Raw genomic sequence first — 25,833 nt, 5'->3', positions numbered from 1 at the left:
GTGAAAATCTGTAAGGTTCGGTTCATACAATGCTTCTTGAAGGCTCACGGTGTGATTTCTCTTAATATCATGCTTAAAATTTGATATATTGCTTATCGATGTGTGATTGCTTGGTGTTCTTGTTGTTTAAGTCTAATATGTTTGAGACCTCTTTCTATAGATTTGTTTGATCTTTGTAGTCGTAAATTTCTGCTTGCCGAGTTACCGTCTCATTGTTTTTTTTTTGGGCAGAATGTGATATGTTTCATTTGTTAATTAGCTTCATGTGATATTTATCATATTTTGATCATTTGGTTTTTAGGTTATAGGATATACACCCTTGTACTCTTATAAAAGAAAGGGCTTTTGAATTTTTCAATTGCCTAGTTAATTTTTTTTTCTTTAATAAATTTGAGGTGTGCCATCTAATCACATAGTTAAATTTGGAATTAAGTAAATACGTAGTTACTTTAGACACGCTATTTTAATAATTTACATTCCTAAACTCGGGTGCACATTTATGTGACCCAAATTCAAATTTCAACATTGTTAGATAAAATATGCCGAGGACTGCGGGTGCATTTATGTGACGTGGTTCAAGGTGTATTTTAAATGACGCTGCAATTTTTTTTAAAAATAACTAAAAGTGGCTAATAAAGTTAAAATTGCACCATAGGCTAAAACATGTACTAAAATCAGATAATAGGCCAATTATAATAGTTGAACGACCGTGCTAGAACCACGAAACTCGGGAATGCCTAATACCTTCTCCCGGGTTAACAGAATTCCTTACCTGGATTTCTGGTTCGCGGACTATTAAACAGAGTCAATCTTTTCCTCGATTCGGGATTGGAACCGGTGACTTGGGACACCATAAATCTCCCAAGTGGCGACTCTGAATCTTTTAATAAATATAATCCTGTTTCGATTGTCCTTTAATTGGAAAAACTCCCTTACTATACCTTTATCGGGGGTGTAGGTAAATAGGAGGTGTGAAAGCTCTGGCGACTCTGCTGGGGACAAGAACCAGAACTTCTGATTCAGGGTTCAGAATTCGAGCTTAGATGAATTGTTATATTTGGCTTTATTTATTAGCTGATTTTATTACATGTTCGGGCCTAATGTGCTAAATGTTGCTTTTACCGCTTTGATATTATCTAAAATGTACATAAACTGCTACGAAACCTCTCTATTCTCCCTCCTGAGGAGTGCACGCTGGTCGTGACTTCTTTCTGTTAGTGTCAAATCCCAAATAGAACGAGGTTCGGACAAGTTGCAAAGCCGGATGATCTTTTGGTTACCGGTATGCAGCCCCCCCTCGGCTCGAGTTGTCCGCTCGGGTAAGCCAGGTCTAGAACAAATAAACCTAGGTTTTTAAACCTAGTATAACAGTACCTCACGCCGGATCCCTAGTAGGAACACTTGTTTGCATCACGTGCATTTGACTTAAGGGACTCAACACATGGGTTGGGTTCGTCTAGGACAGGTGTATTCAAAATAACAGACCATCTTGATGCATCCTATGTGTTACATGTTGCATTTCTTCAAGGGTAAAAGGTGTCATTTGGCGGACCAACGATAATTGAGGGCAAATGAAAAAAATGGAAAAAAAAGAAAAAAAAGGAAAAAGAGAGGGTGAAGTGTGAAGATAAAGCGAGTGGGGCCTAATTATGTTTTCTGTCACATTTTTGTTAAGAAAAAAAGAAGAAGAAGAGAGCTTGAAAAAAAAAAGATTTTGCACTTTTTCATCATTTTTCGAAAAATGAAAAATCAAAATAAAAAAGAAGGAAAAAGAAAATCCAAAAAGATTTTGTATGTTTCATCATTTTTCACAAAAAAAGAGACAAAAAAAATGTTTTCTCTAAAATTAGTTGTTTTTTTTTCTTGCCCGTATCCAATTTGCTCGAACTACGCAAACCTGATTCTCGTCTTTCGGGGCGTGATACGTAGGCAACCCAAATAGGGTCCGGTATTCTTAGTAAATCTTAGGTTCTTGGCTCTGCGGGGTCATAGCCAAATTTTGCACTTCTAGCCACATTTTGGCCAAATAAGCTATTTTGCAAAAATAGCCTCAATCATGTCTTCCATGTGTCTAGTAAGGAATGTTTTGTCTCACATAGTGTTGGTTTAAGTTTTCTTATACAAGTGTGGATTTATTTACCGGAGTTTAAGCATGACAGACACCCCGTGACCATCCAGTCAGGATCGCTCAGTCGGAGTTGCTTAAGGAGATTTGTTTTATTTTTATGTCCTGAGGTTGTTCTTCATTTTATGTCGTCTTTTACTTTATACTTTTGTACAGTGATGTCAAGTCCTTCGTTATTGTTATTTTCTGCTTTATATTTGAAAAAATGTGCTGTAACTCAAAAATCCAAAAAAAGAGATGTTGCATTTTATATTTCCGTTATAAGTTTTCTTTAAATTACTAATTCTAGAATTGGAAAAATTTTGAGGTCGTTTCTCCTTTAGGCAATTAATATCTATGACTTAAAATGAATTATTTTTATGTTTCCTTTAGTATATTAGGACCAAAATTCAAAAAGAGAGAGAGAGAATTTTATTTTAGTGCTTCTTTAAAAGCTTTCTTTAAGGTGTTAATTCCAAAATCCAAAAAAAGATTTTCTTGTGAGGTGTTTCTTTGGGAAATTAATGAAAGATGAATTTTTTTTAATTTTTATTAGAAGTTTAGGATATTGTACATAAAAAAAAGAATACTTTATCTTTTGTTTATCATTAGAATTTTTCCTTTAGGCAATCAAAATTGAAATCCAAAAAAACATTTTGTTTTATCTTTTTCATTGCTTTCTTCGAAATCTTGCGTCAGGATATCAAATGAAGATTCAAAATAGTTTTTCTATGGTTTATTCCTTAGATTTCCTTCATAAAAAAAAGAATCATAAAAATATTTTTCTCTTTTAGGATTTTTCCTTGATAATTTTTCATCGAAGCATCCGTTTTTAAAAGAAAAGAAAAAAAAGAAAGAAAAGAAAATGAAAATGTTAGTTTGTTTACTTTATTCCCGATCTTCCCGACTACGCAAAGATCTGATTCATGTGGCGTCATGATACGTAGGCAACCTACATAGGGTTCGATCGAATCATTTTTTTTATTATTAAAAGAAAAAAAAAGAAAAAAAAGAAAAAAAAGGTGAAGTCATGGGATGAGGAAATGAGAAGGAAAAAAGAGTGATAATCAGAAAGAAAAAAGGAAAGAAAATGAGCAAGCTATGAAGTGCAAGGAAAGAAAAGAAAAGAGAAGGTTCAAATGGACAGATTGGGATGATGCCAAGTGACTTTATGACCCTCGAAGTCATTTTAGAACCATTAATTATTGCTAGGTGCATTGCACGCAAGGTGATATTTTTGCTGTTAAATGACCTAACGCTAACGAGATGACCCCATTTTGTTCCTTTTGATATCTTCATAGTAGAAAGGTGGTTGGTTTGTGGTTCTCAAAGTAGTAACTCCTCTCCACAACATAAAGTCAAAAGGCAATGGAAAACAACAACAAAACTGAGTTGGTTGATATCAGGGCCTGAAAGCAGTTGGTTGAACAGGACAATGGGTTGGTTGAAGAGGTAAAGATGTTGAGATAACACATGGCAGACATGTATCAGGCTTGGATGACTAGGAAGGTACCACCCCCGCCCCCACCTAGCTTCCTAGATGCCGCCCTTACCCAAGCTCCGAACACAATGCCAGATGATCCTCCATACTCTCCAGATCTACCCGCCTATCACAGCTTTCCCAACCGTCTTAGTAGCTCCATCACTCATCCTCCAATTACCTCTCCCCAAAATCGCCTTCCTGTCACACCTACCATCCCTAATAATGAACACCCACTCAGAGCTCACGATGCCCAATATTACCCCTCAGAGGTTGCCCACAAAGTTCCCAACTCATACAAACAGAGCCCTCGGGATAAGTTACATGTTGAAAGTGAAAATTTCACAGGAAGAAAGGGGCAAGATGGGATACCCAGGAGGCTGAAAGGCATAGAACAATAATTAAAGAACAAGCAAGGAATAGGAGACCAGGGCAGCATGTCTTACAAAGAATTGTTTATGTCCCCCGATGTTCGTCTGCCTGCGGGGTTTAAAGTGCCAAAGTTTAACTTATATGATGGGTGTGGGGATCCGGTAGCCCATTTGAGGGATTATTGCAGTAAAATGAGAAGTGCTGGCGAGAAAGATAATTTGTTGATGGCGTACTTCAGTGAGAGCCTGACTGGGGTAGATTTGGAATGGCATAATCGTCAAGATGTTGGTAAGTGGCCTACATTGGGTGACATGGCTCAAGATTTTGTTCGATACTTTCAATACAGAGCAGGTATTGTCCCAGACCGCTCCCCCCTTATCTCAAATGGAAAAGAAACCCAGAAAAGTTTTAGGGATTTTTGGCTCAGATGGAACGAACAAATTGCTCGGGATAGTCCTCCCATTGATAGAAAAGTTGTTAGTGAGCCCCACCGACGACAGGGTCCAGTGGTTGTTCTTCCTAAACGCTTTCAGCAGGGCTCTCATTGGAGAGAAGTAGCATTGGGGAGGATTACAAGCATATCCCCACAAAACTCCCAAAGTCGTACATCACTTTCCCAGTACCCTGTCCACAATGCACCACCATATGCTCCACACCCACAAGGCCCGCAATAGCCCACACCGCTTCCCCAAATGTCTTACCCGCCCCCACGAGCCTGCCAAAAATCCCCTGGATCAGGTTTCCAGCCCAATCAAGCAATTAAGAATGAGAGGTTGCTGAAAAAAGAAAAGGCTTTCACCTCTATTGGAGAATCATATGCCAGTTTGCTCCAAAAGTTGAAGCAATTGGACATGTTGAAGCCGATTCATATAAAAATGCCAAACCCTCTGTCAAAGAAGTTTGATTTTTCTCAAAAGTGCGCATATTGCTCAGATGCCCCGGGGCATGGCATAGAGAAGTGTTGGAATCTGAAGAAAGCAATTCAGAAGCTTATTGATGTAGGCGACATTGCCGTACAAAATCCAGATGCAGCAAACACTAGCCAAAGTTCATCGCCTGTGCATAATGAGACGCATATGGTGGGTATGGTTTATTCTAAAAAGGAATGTGATAATTCTTCTGGGAGTCTTGGAGGTCCACGTGCTGCAAAGTTTTCAGTGCTATCAGAGGTTGATCTTAAGAACGAGCCAGCAAAGGGAACCCAAAAGCAATTTGTTAAGAACAACGTGATGGAAGTTTGTGAAGGTCCTAGTAATGTTGATGCAGAATTCAGTGGCTAAGATGCCTAGCTTGGCAGTTGGAAAGACGCTCCTGTCTAGGTTAGCTAGGGAGGAGTTTTGGTGGTTTAGATTGTTGTCATTTCTGTTGTACGGGTTATTTAGGGTTGTAATCCAGATATTGTATTGTGACTCAAACCCTTCTATCCTCTTATTTTGCCTAGTTTGTTTAGTCTAGTAGCCTGTTTAGTGTTGTCCAAACCCTGTCACCATCTGTCTAATGCAATTTTCTGTTTTCTGTGATTTCTAGTCATTTTCGTTTAGTTCTCTTTTCTTTTATAGTTCTTCTCCTCTTGACTCTAGTGACGTGACATGCACGCGTAATTCTCAGCCTAGTTTTAAAAGACAGTTTAATCACGAAGCAATGAAACAATGTTGAAGATGTAGGGACATTTGAGGGAAATAAGTAAAGGCATTTTGAGATCACTTCAAGCCCGAATTGTGTGAAACTGGGGCAAATAGAACATAAAGAACCCCTATCGAAATGCATCCTGCCGCATCAATTTGAAGATAAAAACAATTTTGCCCCAAATTTGTAGGGGGCCGTTCGTGGTAGTGAGAGTGAGAGTGTTGTCCAATGGTGCTTTGTATGTAACAGATGTAGAAGGCGAATGTGTGGATATTGTCATCAAGTTTGGCGCAATCAAAAGATGTTACGAATGTTTTTCTTGGTTTGTTTAATTGTGTTGTTTGTACTTGGCATGTTTTGAAGATTGGAATGACGAAGGCATTTTGTTCTGCTATCTAAACACCTTATCCTTCGTTACCCCTTTGAGCCTTGTTTACTTTCTTTCATACCCCTCTTTCGGAATCAGTAGCAAAGATTAGAAACACAAGCATGAACGTTAAGTAAAGGAAAAGGAGAAAAGAAAAGAACGAAAAGGGAGAGAAGAAAAATGAAAAAAAGATAGAGAAAAAAAAAGGAAAAAAGAGAAGAGAAAGAAAAGAATGAAAAGGAAAAAAAAAGAAAAAAAACAACAAAAAGAGAAAAAGAAAGCAAAAAAGAGAAAGAAAAGAAAGAGAAAAGAGAAAATCACAACAACAAAGTAATTCCTATGACATGAACTACGTTTGACCTGATTCCTTTTAAGGATACGTAGGCAGCCTCACGGTTCGGTCTCATCAAAATAAAAATCCAAAAGTCCCCAAGCAAGAAACTGGGGTAGAAGTTATGGTTATTGTAAGAAATCTGATTCCGAAAGTTGTAATTTTGAACCCATTTGAATTGTTTTCGAGCCTTTGATATCCTTTCTTCTTAACCCCATCCAAAAGCCCATGTTACGGTCTAAAGAAAGACCTTCCGATCAGTCTTTGAGAGATGCCAAGTCAAGCAAGGAGAGGTAATTCATATCAGGGGCAACACTCTGGTCCAAGCAGAAAAACAATGAAAATGAGAGAGTCTTATTGGTGAAAACTCTCGCGGGCACCTTAAGGCGATGGTAAGTGGAGAGAAAGAATCAAAAATGAGAGAGGCTTGATGGTGAAAACCCTTCGGGCACCACAGGTCGAATAAGGTTTGTGAATCCGATTGGATAATCGGAGCATTGAAGCCCAGTTTCACGGTTTAGGGGTGTAACAGGAGTTGAACATCAGACTTGCTCAACAGAATAGGCCACAGGTGCATGTCATGGCCATTAGAGTTGGTATCCACATTTGATAGGTTTATACTTTGTAGTTTTCTTGTTAGGAATCATTTCTTTCCTTTGTCCTTTACTCTGTTCCTTTTGTCTTGTTTACTTCCTCTTTCTGAGTCGGTTTGGTCAGAACAAGTGAGAAATTACTTCAAAATTTGCCGCCAGCTTTCTAATTGCACAAAACGGGATTTGGCCAGCACATCAAAGTGGCATAAGTTAGGAAAGAACAACAAGCGCACTGAGTTGGTAGCAATCAACATGTTTTGGGGTCTACGAGAAATACAAAGGTTTGGTATATTTCAACTCGTGAACAATACAACAGATAGAGGATGTTGGGTGAACGGGTCAAAGGTATTCTTTGTGATGAGATCAACAAAGAAAGTGTTTAACGAGTGACAAACGAGGTCTTCCAAGCAAAAATCAAAGTTGTTGTGGCAAGTGAAGGAGCAATAGACCTCAAGGCCAATGCCAGTGGGTTAAGTCAGGAAAGAACAACATGCACATTGAGTGGACGGTAATTGGCGTGCTTTGGGATTCATGTCAAATACAAAGTTTTGGTACATATCAATTCAGGAACAATGCAACAAGATGGAGGGTGTTAGGTGAACGAATCAAAGGTATTTTCGGTGAAACACAAAGGTTGGTAAATGTAAGTTCATGCGCAATACAACAGATAAATGGAATTGGGTCTGAACGGAGAAGGGGTATTTTCTGTGATAAAGATGACAGAGAAAGTGGTTAGTCCATAAGCAAGCAAGGTCCTCGAGTGGAAATCAGTTATCATGGGGAGTGAAGGAGCAATCGCCCTCAAAGTCAAGGCCACAAACCAACCACCACATTTTAAAATGACAAAATTTTTCTTTGATTAAAACAGGGGCAGGAGATTTCGGTTGTTTTGGAGAAACCCTCCATGGAGAAAGGCAATCACCAAACAGGTTTGATTTTTGATTTTCAGGACCCTCCTAGAAAATGGGACCTAGTTTAAAGATCAGAAATAGCATAATCTAGCATAAATGCATCCCAAAAGAATATAAGTTAGCTTAGAAGTTTGCATGTTCGATATAGGATTCAATTAGGAGTTGCCAGGACCCTCCTGAATAATGGGACTTAGCTTTAAGATTTCGATTAGATAACAACATTTAGCGTAAACTCTGTTGTAGTGTAGTATAATTCTGCCATGAAAGTTGTCACCCTTAAGATAAAATTGGACTTTTGATTTTCAGGACCCTCCTGGATAAGGGGAAGTAGTTTAAAGATCCTCTTAGATAGCAAGATTTAGCAGAAGTCACACCTATAGAAGATATAACTTAGATTTTAAATTGTCATTTAGTTAAGAATTGGCAGAACCCCCCTGAATAATGGGACCTAGCTTTCAAATCCTTAGTAATACTTGGTAATATGATTTAGTTTTACAATCACATCTGTCCCCAGCCACCAAACTGGGGCAGAAAATTTTCTTTGTTTTTGTCTGTTTTGTTGAAGTCAGGAGCCCGCCTGGAGAGCAGGGAGTACATTTCAAGTTGAAGTCAGGAGCCCGCCTGGAGAGTAGGGAATACATTCAAGCGTAGCAGTCAGGAGCCCGCTTGGAGAACAAGGGAGTACAATTTAAGTTTTAGCTTTCAAATTCTTTGTTTTGTCTGTTTGAAGTCAGGAGCCCGCCTGGAGAGCAGAGAATACATTCAAGTGTAGCAGTCAAGAGCCCGCCTGGAGAACAAGGGAATACAATTTAAGTTTTAGCTTTCAAATTCTTTGTTTTGTCTATTTGAAGTCAGGAGCCCACCTGGAGAGCAGGGAATACTTTCAAGCGTAGTAGTCAGGAGCCCGCCTGAAGAACAAGGGAGTACAATTTAAATTTTAGCTTTCAAATTCATTGGTTTGTCTATCTTGAAGTCAGGAACCCGCCTGGAGAGCAGGGAATACATTTCAAGTTAGAAGTCAGGAGCCCGCCTAGAGAGCAGGGAATACATTTCAAGTCCAGCAATCAGGAGCCCGCCTGGAGAGCAGGGAATACATTCAAGTCAGCAGTCAGGAGCCCGCCTGAAGAGCAGGGAATACATTTCACGTCAGCAGTCAGGAGCCCTCCTGGAGAGCAGGGAATACATTTTAATTTAGCAGTCAGTAAGCCCCGTCTGGAGAATAGGGTCAGTTTTTACTTTAGTCAAGCTTAGTTTATAGTTTTCCTAGTCTATTCTTTAGTTTAATTTCATCATTGCATCAATAGTACAAGTGGTTTACCATTTTGCTAACAACTCACAAATCTTCCTAGAGCAAACTAGGGCAGAAAAATTTCTTTATTTTTGTCTATTTTGTTGTAATCAGGCGGCCACCTGGAGAACAAGGGGAAACAACACAAGTTTCTAGGGAAAAGTAGTTTCTAAGGAAGACAGTTCAAGTTTCAGGGGAAAATGGTTCAAGGTGCAAAGGAAAGAAGTGTCAAGTAACAAGAGAAGATGGTTCGAGTCCAATAGTCAGGCGTCCACCTGAAGAAGAGGAAAAACATCCCAGATTGCAAGTCAAGTCAGCAACCAAAGAATCTCGCGGTAAGAATGCGAGTCAACAGTCCGATGTGATCGACGAAGTTAGTCACAATAAAGAAAAAAGAAAGGCAAGAAGTGAATCCAAATGCAGAAGTTGATGAAAGAAGTGGGTTACTCAAAACATGGCCGAGGTAACAAGCATTGCATACCTGGTCTTGATCCGAAAAGCTGTAGAAGAACGAGCTAGCACCTGCAGCTAACAAGCGCCAATGTTCAAATCTAAAGTCTGCATGAAGAACCATTCAAGATTCAAGATCAAGCTTCAGAAGACTTATAGATAGGAACCTTGTAACTCGTAGTTGAAAGGTTTAGTTAGTCTTTTTCATTTGATTTTTGATGTAATAACAGGGACCGCGGACCGGAACCTCGGCGGAACGGCACCTCGATCAGCTCTCCACCTCGGCATACTCCATCATCTCACTCACCTCTGAACTACACGTGGCCTGATTCTTTTATAGCCAACGATATGTAGGCAGCCCAGATACCAGGGCTCGGTCACACTCCCTTCTCTCTTAGCTTTAGTCTCTCCAAATAAGGGTCGGGTCAAAAACCTGTCTAGTCAGTGTTTTTCTGAAAACTCTGTACGTTTCCAGTCAAAGATGGACAGTTATAGACATGTGATTTTTGACCATCCCCAGGATTTTTCATATTTTAGCGCGTAAATATCTAATTTAGGCATAATATAGATATTTTAAGTAATTTTGACTCTTTTACTTTAATTTTATTACAAGAAAACAAAAATCACAAAAATAGGTTCATTAATGTTTTGTAGTCATTTTTAATCTAAAAAAAAATCTTAAAAAATTAAAAAAAAATAGTATCGTATTTTTATTTTAATATGATATTTGAAAATACCAAAAATAGATTTGTTTTAATGGTTAGTTTTATTTTAATAATTATTTGAATAGTAGGAATAATTAACAAATGGGCTCGTAATTTTAATCTCGTTCACAGCGAAAGAATAGAGCTTGGGCTCGAGCAACCCATCTTTAGGCCTAATTTTGGACCTAGCCCATAATTGCCTAGCCCATAATTCCTAGGCCCATACCCCTTAACCCAAAACCCTACCTAAATCTAGACTATATAAATAAAAGAAAAAACAAAAATAACGGAAGAAGGCTGGGAAAGCAAAATACGCAGCAGCTGCGCAAAAACGACCCCCACACCCCTGCGTCGTTTTCTTCACGACCCCTTGAACCCCCCCTGCGTATAGCTGTTCCTGTCCAAACGACCCTACGCTGTCGGCGATGCTGTGCTATCCAAACAACTAGCCTACACCCTAATCAGCCATACACGACCCATGCACGCCGGACCAACGTCTACCAGCTCCATCGACGACCACCCTTCAGCTCACCATCGTCGGAAAACGACCACCCCTCACGTCGGACACAATAACCAGCGACCCGAAAACTTCACCAACCAAAACAACCTCAACCCGTCTTCCTCCTCACGCTAGCACTCAATAGCAGCAACGACCTTTCCTTTTCACCCGATCTCACCAGCTCGCCGGAAAAAAGCGAACGACCTTAAACAGCCGGCCGGATCTAGACTACTCTCTAACACCCATTGTAGCTCCTCCTTCTCCATACCATAGCTTGCCGGAAAACACCCACACACAGCCACAAACACGCACAGAAATAAGAAAAGGACAACAACGAACTTGTGGAGTTTTGTGAGCACGAGAGGAACTTGAATCTGGTTTCAAGCTTCGCTTGGATTTTCAGTTATCATCCATTCAATATCTTTTGAAATTTTGACCGAGATAATGTCAAGATCGAGGTAGTTCGGCGAGGTTCCGTTTGCAGTCCAAAATCGGATCCATGTTTCTGTTGTAGTGAAAATCTGTAAGGTTCGGTTCATACAATGCTTCCTGAAGGCTCACGGTGTGATTTCTCTTAATATCATGCTTAAAATTTGATATATTTCTTATCGCTATGTGATTGCTTGGTGTTCTTGTTGTTTAAGTCTAATATGTTTGAAACCTCTTTCTATGGATTTGTTTGATCTTTGTAGTCGTAAATTTCTTCTTGCCGAGTTACCATCTCGTTGTTTTTTTTTTGGCAGAATGTGATATGTTTCATTTGTTAATTAGCTTCATGTGATATTTATCATATTTTGATCGTTTGATTTTTAGGTTATGGGATATACACCCTTGTACTCTTGTAAAAGAAAGGGTTTTTTTAATTTTTCAATTGCCTAGTTAAATTTTTTTTTTCTTTAATAAATTTGAGGTGTTCCATCTAATCACATAGTTAAATTTGGAATTAAGTAAATGCGTAGTTACTTTAGGCACGCTATTTTAATAATTTACCTTCCTAAACTCGGGTGCACATTTATGTGACCCAAATTCAAATCTCAACATTGTTAGATAAATTATGCCGAGGACTGCGGGTGGATTTATGTGACGTGGTTCGAGGTGTATTTTAAATGACGTTGCAATTTTCCTTAAAAATAACTAAAAGTGGCTAATAAAGTTAAAATTGCATCATAGGCTAAAACATGTACTAAAATCAGATAATAGGCCAATTATAATAGTTGAGCGACCGTGCTAGAACCACGGAACTCGGGAATACCTAATACATTCTCCCGGGTTAACAGAATTCCTTACCCGGATTTCTGGTTCGTGGACTGTTAAAGAGAGTCAATCTTTTCCTCGATTCGGGATTGGAACCGGTGACTTGGGACACCATAAATCTCCCAAGTGGCGACTCTGAATCTTTTAATAAATATAATCCCATTTTGACTGTCCTTTAATTGGAAAAACTCCCTTACTATACCCTTCTCGGGGGTGTAGGTAAAAAGGAGGTGTGACACCCGACAGGTCTGAAGGAAATACCTTAGGAAACTCACGAACAACAGGCATAGAATCAATAGAAGGAACCTTGGCACTAGAATCACGAACATATGCCAAATAGGCCAAACACCCCTTCTCGACCATACTCCAAGACTTCACATAAGAGATAACACTATGGGTAGAATGAGCAGGAGTCCCTCTCCACTCTAAACGAGGTAAACCCGGCAAGGCTAAGGTCACAGTCTTGGCATGACAATCCAGGTAAGGTGATAACCAGTCCATCCCCAATATGACATCAAAATCAACCATGTCCAGAAGTAACAAATCCACACAAGTCTCAAGACCCCCAATCACAACTATACACGAACGATGGACTCGATCTACCACAATATAATCACCCACCGGTGTAGATACATATACAAGAGCACTCAAAGAATCACAAGGCATAACCAGATACGGTGCAAAATAAGATGACACATAGGAATATGTAGACCCTAGATAAAACAAAACTGAAGCATCTCTGCTACAAACCAGAACAATACCTGTGATAACTGCATCGGAAGCCTTAGCCTCAGGCCTGGCTGGAAGAGCATAACATTGGGGCTGGGCCCTACCACCTTGGAATACATCTTTGGGACGGCCTGCAGCTGGCTGGCCTCCACCTCTAGCGACCTGAGCTCCACCTCTAACACCTCTACCTCCACCTCTAGCTCCTCTACCCCCACCCCTGGCTGGTTGGGCGGGATGTGGAACACTCGGTGCTTGAACCTTGGCACGGGAACCCGGATGCTGAGTGTTGCTTGATGCTCGAGGACAATATCTAGCAATGTGCCTCGTGTCAGCACAAGTAAAACAAGCCCTCGGCTGCTGGCGATGATGACCCTAAAAATTCTGAAGCGGCGATACACTGATAGGAGCTGGTGGTGCACTATAGGATTGCTTATCAGAATACTGCATATGAGAACCACGGCCACCTGAAGCACCATGAGAAGCCTGAAGTGCTGACTGAAAAGGCCTAGGAGGATGGCCTCTATAATACGAATCCCTTCCCCCAGACGAGGCGCCACTGAATTCGCTTGAATGAAGGCCTCTTGTCGGTCCCTGACCAGCTCCCTACAACAGAACAATCTCCAATCTCCTGGCCACATTGGCCGCCTCCTAAAAAGAAATCTAACTCCCTGTCTCCCTAGCCATCTAAAGTCGAATCGGCTGTATAAGTCCCTCTATGAACCTCCTCACCCTCTCTCTCTCTCGGTGGGAATTATGATTAGAGCATGACGGGCCAAGTCGATGAATCTGCTCTCATACTGAGTAACAGTCATAGAACCATGCTGGAGACACTGAAACTGCCTCCGATAGATCTCTCTCTGAGTGATAGGGAGAAACTTTTCCAGAAATAGCTGAGTAAACTGTTCCCAAGTCAAAACTAGTGATCAGGCTAGTCTAGCCAAACAATAATCTCTCCACCAAGTCTTGGCGGATCCAGATAATCGGAAAGTAGCAAAATCGACCCCATTGGCCTCCACTATTCCCATGTTCGTAAGAACCTCATGACAGATGTCTAGATAATCCTGGGGATCCTCAGAAGATGCACCGCTAAAAGTAGTAGTGAAGAGCTTGGTGAACCTGTCCAATCTCCACAAAGAAACGGCAGACATAACTGCTCCATCACCAGTCTGGGCTACCACACCCGGCTGAACTGCTCCAACTGCCTGAGCTGCTGGAGTCTGAAACTGGGGAGCCATCTGCTCCGGAGTGCGAGTAGCAGGAGTCTGGGCCCCTCCTCCAGCCTGAGAGACGACTGGTGCTACAAGAAGCAAGGCTGCTCGGGTGACACTCTCCATAAGGCCCACTGGACGGACCAGAGCATCCTGGAGTACTGGGGTAGCAATAAACCACTCTAGGACTTGAGTTGGGCCCACCGAAACTGCCTGGGCCGGAACCTCATTATCAAAGTCAACCTGAGGCTCCGCCACTGGTGCTGCTGCTCTAAGCTGAGCTTTGCCCCTACCTCGGCCTCTAGCACGGCCTTGGCCTCGCCCTCTGCCCCTCATAGGAGCCCCTACTGGGGGCTCGACCAGCTGGTCAATGGATGAGGAAGCGCGTGTTCTCGCCATCTGCGAAATAACAGAGTAGAAATTCAATTAGCATTGAGAAACCAAACCGTACGACAGGAAGGAATAAATGTGGAGTTTTTCCTAACTCTGTAGCCTCTAGGGGATAAATACAGACATCTCTGTACCGATCGCTCAGACTCTACTAAGCTTGTCTGTGAACTGTAGGACCAATGTAACCTAGAGCTGCGATACCAACTTGTCATGACCCGAATTCTTTGCCCTCGAGAGTCATGATGACGCCTACTAATGTGAGCTAGGCAAGCCGACTGCTTGATTAATTTACCCCTTTTCCCATTTTAATCCTTAAACAATTATGAGCAATAATTTAAAGACGGCAAAATTTAAGTCAAGCGAAAGAAAAAAAACAATAAAACTACTGAGTATATCCAATACAACTGTTTAAACAAGACTACCCAGAACTGGAGTAACAGCTTCACAGACAGTCTAAGAACACTACAAACAAAGTTTGAATGAAATACATAAGTCTGTCTCTAAATAAGTAAAAACAGAAAGAGGAAAGATAGGAGGTGACGTCAAGGACTGCGAACGTCTACAAGACTACCTCGGGTCGCCTATGTGGACTGAAGACAGCACCCACACTGCGGTCTAAGAACTCCGGTATTAGTATCTGCACACAGTGCAAATTGTAATATCAGCACAACCGTCCCCATGTGCTGGTAAGTGCCTAGCCTAACCTCGGCGAAGTAGTGACGAGGCTAGGGTCAGACTACCAAATAAACCTGTGCAGTTAAATCATATAAATCGGAAATAGAAGAAGATAATTACAATTAAAATTGGGCAGGGGAAACATGCTGCGGGGAGTAACAAGTAACAACAGAACAACAATAGAGAAACATAAGGAATGCCATAAATCAATTACCAACAAAAATAAGGAAATAGAAGAAACTGGTACACACATAATACCATTGCAGACGTGCAACCCGATCCCATTTCATATGATACCGTTGCAGGCATGCAACCCGCTCCCATTTCTTATATTACCGTTGTAGGCATGTAACCCTCTCCCATATCACATATTACCGTTGCAGGCATGCAACCCGCTTCCATTTCACATATTACCGTTGCAGCAGTGCAACCCGCTCCCATTTCACATATTAACCATTGCAGCAATGCAACCCGCTCCCATTTCTTTTATCAACAGCAATCATAAAAGGGTCCCATCAAGTGAACAATAATGATAATAATATCCCTACAAGGGAACAATAATGATAATAACATCCAGGCAAGGGAACAATAATGATAATAACATCCCGACAAGGGACCAATTATGAAAATCATCATATGAAGCGTAATAAACCACAACGAAGTCATAACCAGTACAATACAAGACTCACAGGCATGCTTGGCACCGACGTATAGATACTCATCACCATGCCTATACGTCGTACTCCATGATTAACACGTAGCAAATAAGACACGACTCTTAATCCCTCAAGCTAAGGTTAGACCAAAAACCTACCTCGAACTTCCACGGCCAATCAAGCCTCAAACGCCACTTTTCCTTTTGAATTTGGTTCCAAATCAATTATATCTAAATATAATCGACTTAATAACATTAATAAACGCTAAACAATCCAATTCCAGTGCTTAATTATAGATTTTCTATAATTCTTCCCAAAAAGTCAAAAATTAACCTCGGGCCCACTTGGTCAAAACACGAGGTTCGGACCAAAACCTGATCACCCATTCACCCACGAGCCTGAATATGTAATTAGTTCCAAAATGCGACCACAAAATGAGGCTAAATTCCAATTATACAAAAAGCCCTAACTCTACTCAAATCCCTAATTTTCTACCCTTAAGAACATGATTTAGGCCCAGAAATCTAATGGGTGTTAATGAAAATTGAAGAAAATGAGTCTAAGATTACATACCTATGAATTTATGGTGAAGTTCTCTTTCAAATATCGCCCAATTTGGAGTTTGGAAGAAGAAGTTATGAAAATTATGAAGACTCCCGTTTCTGTTACTGTTTTAAATGACTGGGCAAAAATACACAACGCGATCGCGAACAATCCTATGCGATCGCATAGGTTTGACTCTCCTGACCTACGCGTTCACGAGCTAGGGGCCGCGTTCGCATAGGGTTAAAACTACCCAGCCCCTAGGCCCCTTCCTACTTTATGCGTTCACGACTGACCCGGTGCGTTCGCGTAGAGTAAATTCCCAAAGCTCCGCGTTCGCACCCAGGTGTACGTGTTCGCATAGTGCAAATCTGCCCTCCTCCCAATTTGTGTTGTGTGTTCGCGAGGGTTACCACGCGATCACATAGAGTTAAAAACTCAGACACCAGCAACAACAGAAATATCATATTTCTAAGTCCAAAAACACTCCGACGCCTATCCGAAACTCACCCGAGCCCTCGGGGCTGCAAACTAAACATGCACACTACCTCAAAAATACCCTACGGACTTATTCGTGCGATCAAATCGCCAAAATAACATCAAGAACTATGAATTTAGCATCAAAATCATTAAATCACTTAAGAACTTCAAATTTTCCAATTTTTCTTAATTAAGGTCCGATTCACGTCATTTCAAGTCCGTTTCTTATAAAATTTCACAGACTCGACTTAAACCACATATAATACCTGTACCGGGCTCCGAAACTATAATACAGGCCTGATACCATCAAATTTTAAACACATTTCATATCCAAAACTCATAAATAATTCCAGAAAATAATTTTCTTTAGAAATTCGTTTCTTGGGCTTGGGACCTCGTAATTCGATTTCGGGCATACGCCCAAGTCCAATATTTTCCTGTCCGTCGAATCATGGGTCGGATCCGTTTTCCCAAAATGTTGACTGAAATCAACTTAAATTCATTTTAAAGTCAAAATTTGTCATTTTTCACAACTTTTCACCTAATGGCTTTTCGGCTACGCGCCCGGACTGCGCACGCAAAATCAAGGTGATGCTGAAAGAGGTTTTTAAGGCCTCAGAATGTAGAATTTATTTTTAAAATAAGTGATGACCTTTTGGGTCATCATAACTATTGCCATACCTTGTTGCGCTTGATCTCTTCACCTTGAATTGGAACCTCTCACGTACAGCCAAGTTCATCATCACACTAACAACTGTCTCTTTATCTTTGTAAACTTGATCCTCCTCAACAAATTCGTTTAACATATTATCTATTATACCCGTATTTTCACTAAATTATGTGTTTTCAATAAATTCCATATCAGGCATAATCTCAGTGCTATCAATGGTGGATACATCTATACAATTGGAACTTGAAGCAACCAAACAACTGGAACTTGTAGCAACCAAACGATTATCATAAATCTCTTTCACAGTCACATACAACGGGTGTTCAGTGAAATTCAAGTTTTTCTTCTTTAATTCGATATACACCTTAACACCCGTGTCGCTGTAAATCAGGATCGGTGGCAAACCATCCTTTGGGAGAAAGTTAATCTCTAATGTGTTTAACTCACAATCGATTCTAATCTGTTCCGACAAGGCTGCAATTAAATTGTTGTAGCTGAATGTCGATTCGATTATTACACAATCACTAACGAAATTGATAAAATTGTTGTCTTCCCATTCACCACTAAAAACAGGAAAAAGCTCCATCGAACAAAAAGTTCAAAATCAAAATTAAAACAAAAATGAAAATCGCGTTGATTGCAGCAAAAAAAATTTCACTTTTCGTGTTTGATTTGCTGTTAATTCGAGATGAAGAAGAATTTCTAGGTTTTTTGGAGTTGCATTGATTGTAAGAACGCGTTTTTGTAGATTTGGGGAAGAAGAATGGAAAGAATGAGAGAAAATCCCGCTGAAAAATAGAAAATCCCACTTCTGAATCCCAAAAAACGGAAATAACGTCCCTTTTTCGGATATGGACCTGTTATTTTTGGGCTACTCAATTATAAATTGAAATATGGGCTATAAAATTAAAAGTATGAATCCCAGTTGTTTTAATATGAAATTTTCTCAAAGCGATTGTCACATATCTTCCAAGATTTCAAATTCCCATTTGCTTTCTAACTTTTTACTCCTTTAGTCCCAATTATCTTTGACTCAAGTTTTAAGATAAAAGAAAAGAATGGATGATACTTGATGAAACTCTATATTTTGTGTATGTAAATTTTGCGTGGGAAATAATCCTTGCTATTTTCAGTAGGAAGTAGTGCTCTCTTTGTTGCTTTATTTTTTTAAAAGTAGTATAGTTAAAATTTAATTTCAGTAATAGGAGGCAAAGCCAGAAATCACAAGAAAGTGGATTATTTAACTTTCTACCTTCTAACACTCTTATCTTCTTGCTTAAGTAATATTCCCTCCATTCCAATTTATGTGAACCTGTTTCCTTTTTGGTCCGTTCCAAAAAGAATGATCCCTTTTTAAATTTGAAAACATTTTAGCTTAAACTTATAATTTTACCCCTAATGACAAGCTTTTTGATTAGGAAATTATGGAGGTCGAGTATTAAGGTTGTAGGTTAGGGGAGAGTGTGAATATTTCTACAGCACAATAGAGTGAGACTATCCAGTTAGGAGTTAGACTAGGAATGTCATTGGTCGTCTATTGATGCAGGGCTTTACCTTCTAGTTGTACTATACCAGCCATCTATTTCGTATTTCGTATGCTGTATTTCATATTTCATATCTCTTATATATTGTTGTTATTTTTATCACGCATTTTTATGGTACTAATATATCATCTCCTATTGCTTTTTTGAGCCGAGGGTCTCCTGGAAACAGCCTCTCTACCCTTCGGGGTAGGGGTAAGGTCTGCGTACATATTACCCTCCCCAGACCCCACTTGTGGGATTATACTGGGTCGTTGTTGTTGTTGTTGTAATGACAAGCTTTTTGAACCACACAAATACTCTGGGCTTCTTTTTTACTTGTTTAGGACCACAAATTTCAAAAGTCTTCATTTTTTCTTAAATTTCGTGCCCAGTCAAATATGTTCACATAAATTGAAATTGAAAATGAAGGGAGTAACTTAAAAGAGGAACAAATGAATTAAGACTAATTGAGCTTTGAGTCGAGAGTCGCATATTTATGACAAGTAGTCTATTCCATATTGTTGTGACTTATCTTTCAAGATTTATTGAATTTTATGATTTTCGAGCCCTACTTCCAACTTGAGTTTTTATCATCAATCATGAATTCAAAAAGATTGACTTTCTGTTAAAACCAATAATTTATCTTCTAGATTAAGCTCTGTCGCGTACTCACAACATATACAACAACAATGATATTTGTTCTAACTCACTTTAACAAAAGAAGCGTGTCATTATATTTGGTTCTACTGATAAAATTTGAGACTACTCTCTTCGATCCACTTTAAGTGCTTTTTTAATTTTTTTTATGGTCCACAATCTTTGATTTTTTCAGACATAAAAACGAAATTAATTTTTTCTTTCCAAAGTTGCCCTTGGATTAAAGAGACTAGGAGTAATTTGTTATATTTCCAAAGAGCAAATTAAAGTTAATATAGTTAATTTTATTATTAATTAATGCTAAAAGATGAATTCCTCAATATGTGTGAAAAGAGCTAAAAAATCACTTAAAGTGGACTGAAGAGAGTACTAATTTTGTGAATTTTTTCATGAGCACGATATAAAAGATATTTTTTTAGGATAATAATACAGAGTTGTAATCACTGGTAAACATAGAAAGAGCTTAATTCAAATGGAAAAAGAAAATAAAAATTAAAACGTTGATGCCTTAGAATTGAGAAGATTGCTGTATACGGGTAAAACTGGACTCATGGTACACCCCGATCTCCGATGGGATAAACCAAGCTTGAGACATGATGTCGAGGGACCGGAATCGATATAAGGGTCTCATCGAGTCAGAATACAAGGGCACGATGCCCGCCCTCGAGAATATCTGAGTCATGATCCGGGATCGGTTCAACCCCGTGAGACTTCGAAGAACATTGTCAGGCAATCGAGCATGACTAACAGAAGATATGTGATGACCCAAAAGGTCATCACTTGTTTTGGAAATAAATTCTGTGTTCTGAGGCCTTAAAACCTCCTTTCTGTCTTACCTTGATTTGCGTGCGCAGTCCAAGCGTGTATCCTAAAAGCCATTATGTGAAAATCTATGAAAAATGATAAATTTTGCTTTTAAAATGAATTTAAGTTGACTTCGGTCAACATTTTGGGTAAACGGATCCGGACCCGTGATTTGATGGTCCTGGAGGGTCTGTAGGAAAATATGGGACTTGGGCGTATGCCCGGAATTGAATTCTGAGGTCCCAAGCCCGAGAAATGAATTTTTGAAAGAAATTGTTTAACTGACATTCTAAGAGTTTTTTTTTTGAAATTGGAATGTATTTGAATTTGATGGTATCGGGCCCGTATTTTGGTTCAGAAGCCGGCAAGTCTTATATGCATTTAAGTTGATCCCGTCAAATTTGGTAAGAAACGGACTTGATATGACGTGAATCGGACCTTCAGTTCTTAAAATTTGAACTTAAGAGTTCATGAGATTTTTCTTTGATTTTGATGTTAAATTCATAGTTATTGATGTTATTTTGATGATTTGATCGCACAAGCAAGTCCGTATGATGTTTTTTGACTTGCGTGCATGTTTGGTATGGAGCCCCGAGGGCTCGGGTGAGTTTTGGATAGGCCACAGACTCGAATTGGACTTAGGAAATTGCTGGTGTGTTGCAGGCCTGCAGGCTTCGCAATTGTGAAGATGGCCTGGGCAGGCCTTGATCGCAAATGCGAAAAGGCCAGAGTCACAAATGTGAACCCTGGTCGCAATTGCGACATCAGAGACCAGCTAATTGGGACTTAGACGCATTTTCATCCATTTTTCAAACCTTCTCAAAACCTAAACACCTTTGGGCGATTTTTCAAAGACAACTACTCTTCCAAATCGATTGTAAGTCATTTCTTACTCCTTTTCTTTAATCTTTAACATCTTTTTACATGATTTCAACTCAAAATCAAGGGTTTTCATGGGAGAAATTGGGTGTTTTGGGTGGAACTTAGAGTTTTCAAATTTTGGGGATTTGGACCTCGATTTGAGGTCTGATTTTAAAATAAATTATATATTTGGGTTCGTGGGTGAATGGATAATCGGATTTTGGTTCGAACCTCGGGTTTTGACCATGTGGGCCCGAGGTCGATTTTTGACTTTTTGGGGAAATTTTCATAAAAGCTATTTTCATGCATTAAATTGATTCATTTAGCATTTATTGATATCGTTATGTAAATTGTGGCTATATACAAGCGAGTTGGTGGTGGAATTAACAAGTAAAGCGGTAGTTGAGGCTTAATTGTGTTCGTGGCCTTGAGGTAAGTATTTGGTCTAACCTTAGCTTGAGGGATTAGGAGTTGTGTCGTATTTTCTATATGTTAATTTTGGAGTACGACGTATAGACATGGTGATGAGTATATATACGTCGGTGTCAAGCATGCTCGTGAGTCTCGTATAGTAATTTTTGTGACTCCGTTGTGATTTATTCATGCTTAATATGTTGATTATCATTGTTGGTTCCCTTGCCGGGATGTTGTTGTGATGATAATGTCTCCCTTGCCGGGATGTTATTGTCTATGATATTGTCTCCCTTGTCGGGATGTTGTTGTTATACACTTGTTTCGTTGGCAGGATTCTTTTATGATGGATGTTGATATGAAATGGGAGTGAGTTGCATGCCTGCAACAAGATATATGAAATGGGAGTGGGGTGCACGCCTGCAACAAGATATATGAAATGGGAGCGGGTTGCACGCATGCAACAAGATATATGAAAAGGGAGCGGGTTGCATGCCTGCAACGAGATATATGAAATGGGATCGGGTTGCACGCATGCAACAAGATATATGGAATGGGATCGGGTGGCACGCCGCCATGGTAATATTTGAAATGGGATCGGGTTGCACGCCTGCAAGAAGAAAGAAATGAAAGTGAATACTGTGTTTGTTTTCCTTATTCTTGTTGGAAATTAGATTCTGGTTTCTTTACATTCCTTTTTGGTATTCTGTTGTAATCTGATACTCCCCGCATCATGCTTTCTCCGTCCCATCTTTAACTGTGAATATATGCTTTTATTTTCCACTGTATATGATTTGATTGCACAGGTTTATTTGGTAGTCTGGTCCTAGCCTCGTCACTACTTCGCCGAGGTTAGGCTAGGCACTTACCAGCATATGGGATCGGTTGTGCTGATACTACACTCTGCACTGTGTGCAGATCCCGGTGCTGTATCTTTTGGACCACAGTGAGGGTGCTGTCTTCAGTCCATTCAGGCGACCCAATGTAGTCCTGCATGCGTCCGCAGGCCCTGGCGTCTCCTTCTATCTTTCTATATTGTTTCTTCTATGTATTTCTGAAACAACTTGTATTTATTTTACGGACCCTTATTTGTAGTACTCTTAGACAGTCTGTAAATTTGTGATACCAGATTTGGGTAGCTTTTTAGTTTATGGAATTGTATTGGTATTTAAATTAAACTGTTACATTTCGTTTCTTCCACTTATTTAATTCCGCTGTCTATATGATGTTTGTTCACCATTGTTAAAGGCTTAAAAATATATGAAAAAGGTGAAGTAATTAGAACAGTTGGCTTGCCTAACTTTCATTAGTAGGCGCCATCACGACCCCCGAGGGTGGAAAATACATGTCGTGATAAGACTGTAATATCCGCGACCGGCTGGATATCACGGCGTGAATCTGAGCACGTATCGAAGAAGAACCGACAATCAATTAAATAGAAGATTTTTTACCTTTTATGGAATTATACCTAGATTAGGATTCCTCTACTATATAAAGGGGAGTCTGATAATTTATTAAACACATTATAACACGCGTCCCAAAGCATATACTACTGTTCTCACTGTTATCGAAAATTCTTTTTATTGTTCATCAGCAATGGCAATTGTGAGCCCGGATTGAGGATGAATATTTCATTAAGTTTGAAATCCTCCTCCTCACGTGGTTTAAATTCATTATATCTTTATTTGTTCATTCTGACTTAATTTATCGCTTTGTATCAAATTAGTCCACATATACATCAAATTCAATTCATAAGTAATTAATGAGAGAGAGAAACTCCTCTCCTCTTTAAACCCCTTCTCTAAATCTAATTTTGTTACCATCAAATCGCCATGACCGCCGTCCATCTACCTCAAGATAGAAAATCCAATTTCCCCACCAACCAAATTCCTCCAAAACCTCCGGATATTTACACATCAAATTCCTCGTTAACCATTCCCTCATTTAAGGATAAACTACTGTCCCAAGAAGTGGAAGGAAGCAATCTAGCATCCATACACATTAATTCACCAATGTCACTCCCACAAGCATTTATTGTACAACCGGTTAGGAATCCCAACAATCACAGCACCCCAAACAAATAAAATTTCGAATCCCAACTAGACCTAACTTCTAATGAACCTATGACACTAGATTCCTCGTCATCTTTAGATTTACAAAAACTAAAATGTATCAACCTTTCTGAGGAAGACACAACCAGAATGTATTCTCCATCAATACCTGAAATCCAAAATCATAGATTTATGGAAGCCAACCAAACAATTTCACTAATTTATCTAGGATCAGACTATTTTATAGTAAAATTCACAAAAGAAGATAATATGACTAAAGTATTGAAAAACGGCCCTTGGTTCATAAATGACCACTACTTATCAGTGCAGTGGTGGGAGCCCAATTTTGTGGCCAGTAAAGTAATTCAAGTCCACTTAACTGTCTGGGTAAGGCCACCCTAGTTACCCACATAATTTTACGATGCCATCATCCTAAGCAAAATAGGAAACACCATTGGAAAACTGCTTAGAGTAGATGCATGCACCAGCTCCACCCTGAGAGGTAGATATGCAGGACAATGTGTGAAAGTGCCACTAGATCAAACGATCTAATCAACCATATTAATAAGCACACACATGCAACAACTAATCTATGAAGGAGAAAACTTCCTTTGCTAATCCTGTGAAATACTGGGCCACACGGGACAATCATGCACTCAAAAAAGCTAGAAACCCCCCACCTAGGAGGAAAAAGGACCTTGGGACATCACCTTAACATCTCATTCACAAGATCAATGGCAAATGGTATCCTTCACAAGAAGAAAAGGATCAACCAAGAAGAAGGCTATACAACAAGACCCTTTACCAGAGGAACTAAACTCGCCTAAGACAGGCATCAATATCAAATTATTCGATGCTGCGATGGGTAAGTACCACAACACCTAAAAGTTTATTTACAAATCAAAATCTTTGATTAATTCTGCCTCTTATCCCATCCCAACCCAGGAACCTAACACCAAGACTCTGGTAGCCCCAAAAATTCTTTTAATAATGTGGTTAGTAACGTTTGTGAAAAGCTTGTTACTAATAACCCCATCTTAGCTAATAATAAATTCTCTCTTCTTCTGCCACAAGATAGAGATATTCCTAATGATTGTAACTATTCTAATAGTATGGAGCTTGAAACCAACAGTAATACCACCACTCCCACAAAACACACTTTGTTAGTTTCGAGGAACCCTAGAAAGATAGCCTCTAACACACGGATATATAGAAAAACTTATGCCAACCCTACTACTAACCCTAGTTCGTTAACCAACCCTTACGTAACCAAATCAAAAGAAGGTAGTAATTTCTTCCTTCCCAAGCTTCAAAATAGTGTGCTGGCATCGCCTAATGAGGCCATACACTTGGCACAACCCTTGCACCAAGTGGCCATGCATGATAACCCACCAATCCCCTCTAATCCTCATTCACAAGCTACCATGCCGTCCATGCACAACATATCCCAAGCAAAAGATTCACAATCATCAAATTGCCTGCACATATCCAACACTTCGAATTCCCATCCTACTTCTACAAATCACAACAATGCTTACCTCTCACTTTCTACAACACTGTCGGAGAACACCATTCTCCCTACTCCCACAAACAACTTCCCAAGACATGCCGAGGAGAATGACAAATCCTCCACCTTTCCAACACCTACCGACCCCCCACCCCACTATTTACATCACTCAAACTCTCTCACCGGAACACCAACCATCCTCCTGGATAGAACAAGGACTTCTAGGTCAAGCAATGTTCCTGTCCATGAACATCAACAACCAGAAAACCCTAGTAATCCTCCAAGACCCTAAGTCCTAGCTCAACTCATAACAGAGGGCATGAATCTAGCCATGTCCAACTATGTGAACCATCTTTGGTTAGTCAACATGCTAGATCCTATTGCCCCAGCCTTAGCACCAGCACTAATGCACAACATGAAAGCACAATGGCAACTTCTACCATACTTCAACCCCCTGAACAATATGGAACTCCTTTACCAACTCCTATTCTGCACCCCACAAGAATCGATCAACATAACCCCCCTCCTCTACTCATGGAAACCAATTCCTCAGCACTTCCCAATTCTGATGGACATTCACCAGGCTCAGAATCTCCACTACCACAATGAGCCAAAACTAGAAGAATAAGAGATAAAAGAACAAGTGGAAGCAATCCCACCACTAGAAATAACATCTTATACAGAAATTT

The 25,833-nt window shown here is 39.8% G+C and overlaps 1 protein-coding gene across 1 annotated transcript in view; it reads right to left on the bottom strand.

The window, feature by feature from the left end:
* Positions 1 to 17,466, bottom strand: part of LOC107805023 (uncharacterized) — a 44,429-nt gene extending 26,963 nt beyond the window's left edge. The window contains exon 1 of the mRNA XM_075224198.1: positions 17,342 to 17,466. Within this exon, the coding sequence (XP_075080299.1) occupies positions 17,342 to 17,466 (125 nt within the window). The remainder of the gene's footprint in view (positions 1 to 17,341) is intronic.
* Between the last annotated feature and the right edge of the window lie 8,367 nt (positions 17,467 to 25,833).

Source organism: Nicotiana tabacum, chromosome 11 (genome assembly GCF_000715075.1).
Source record: "Nicotiana tabacum cultivar K326 chromosome 11, ASM71507v2, whole genome shotgun sequence".
NCBI lineage: Eukaryota > Viridiplantae > Streptophyta > Magnoliopsida > Solanales > Solanaceae > Nicotiana > Nicotiana tabacum.
This window is presented reverse-complemented; position numbering and strand designations above follow the sequence as displayed.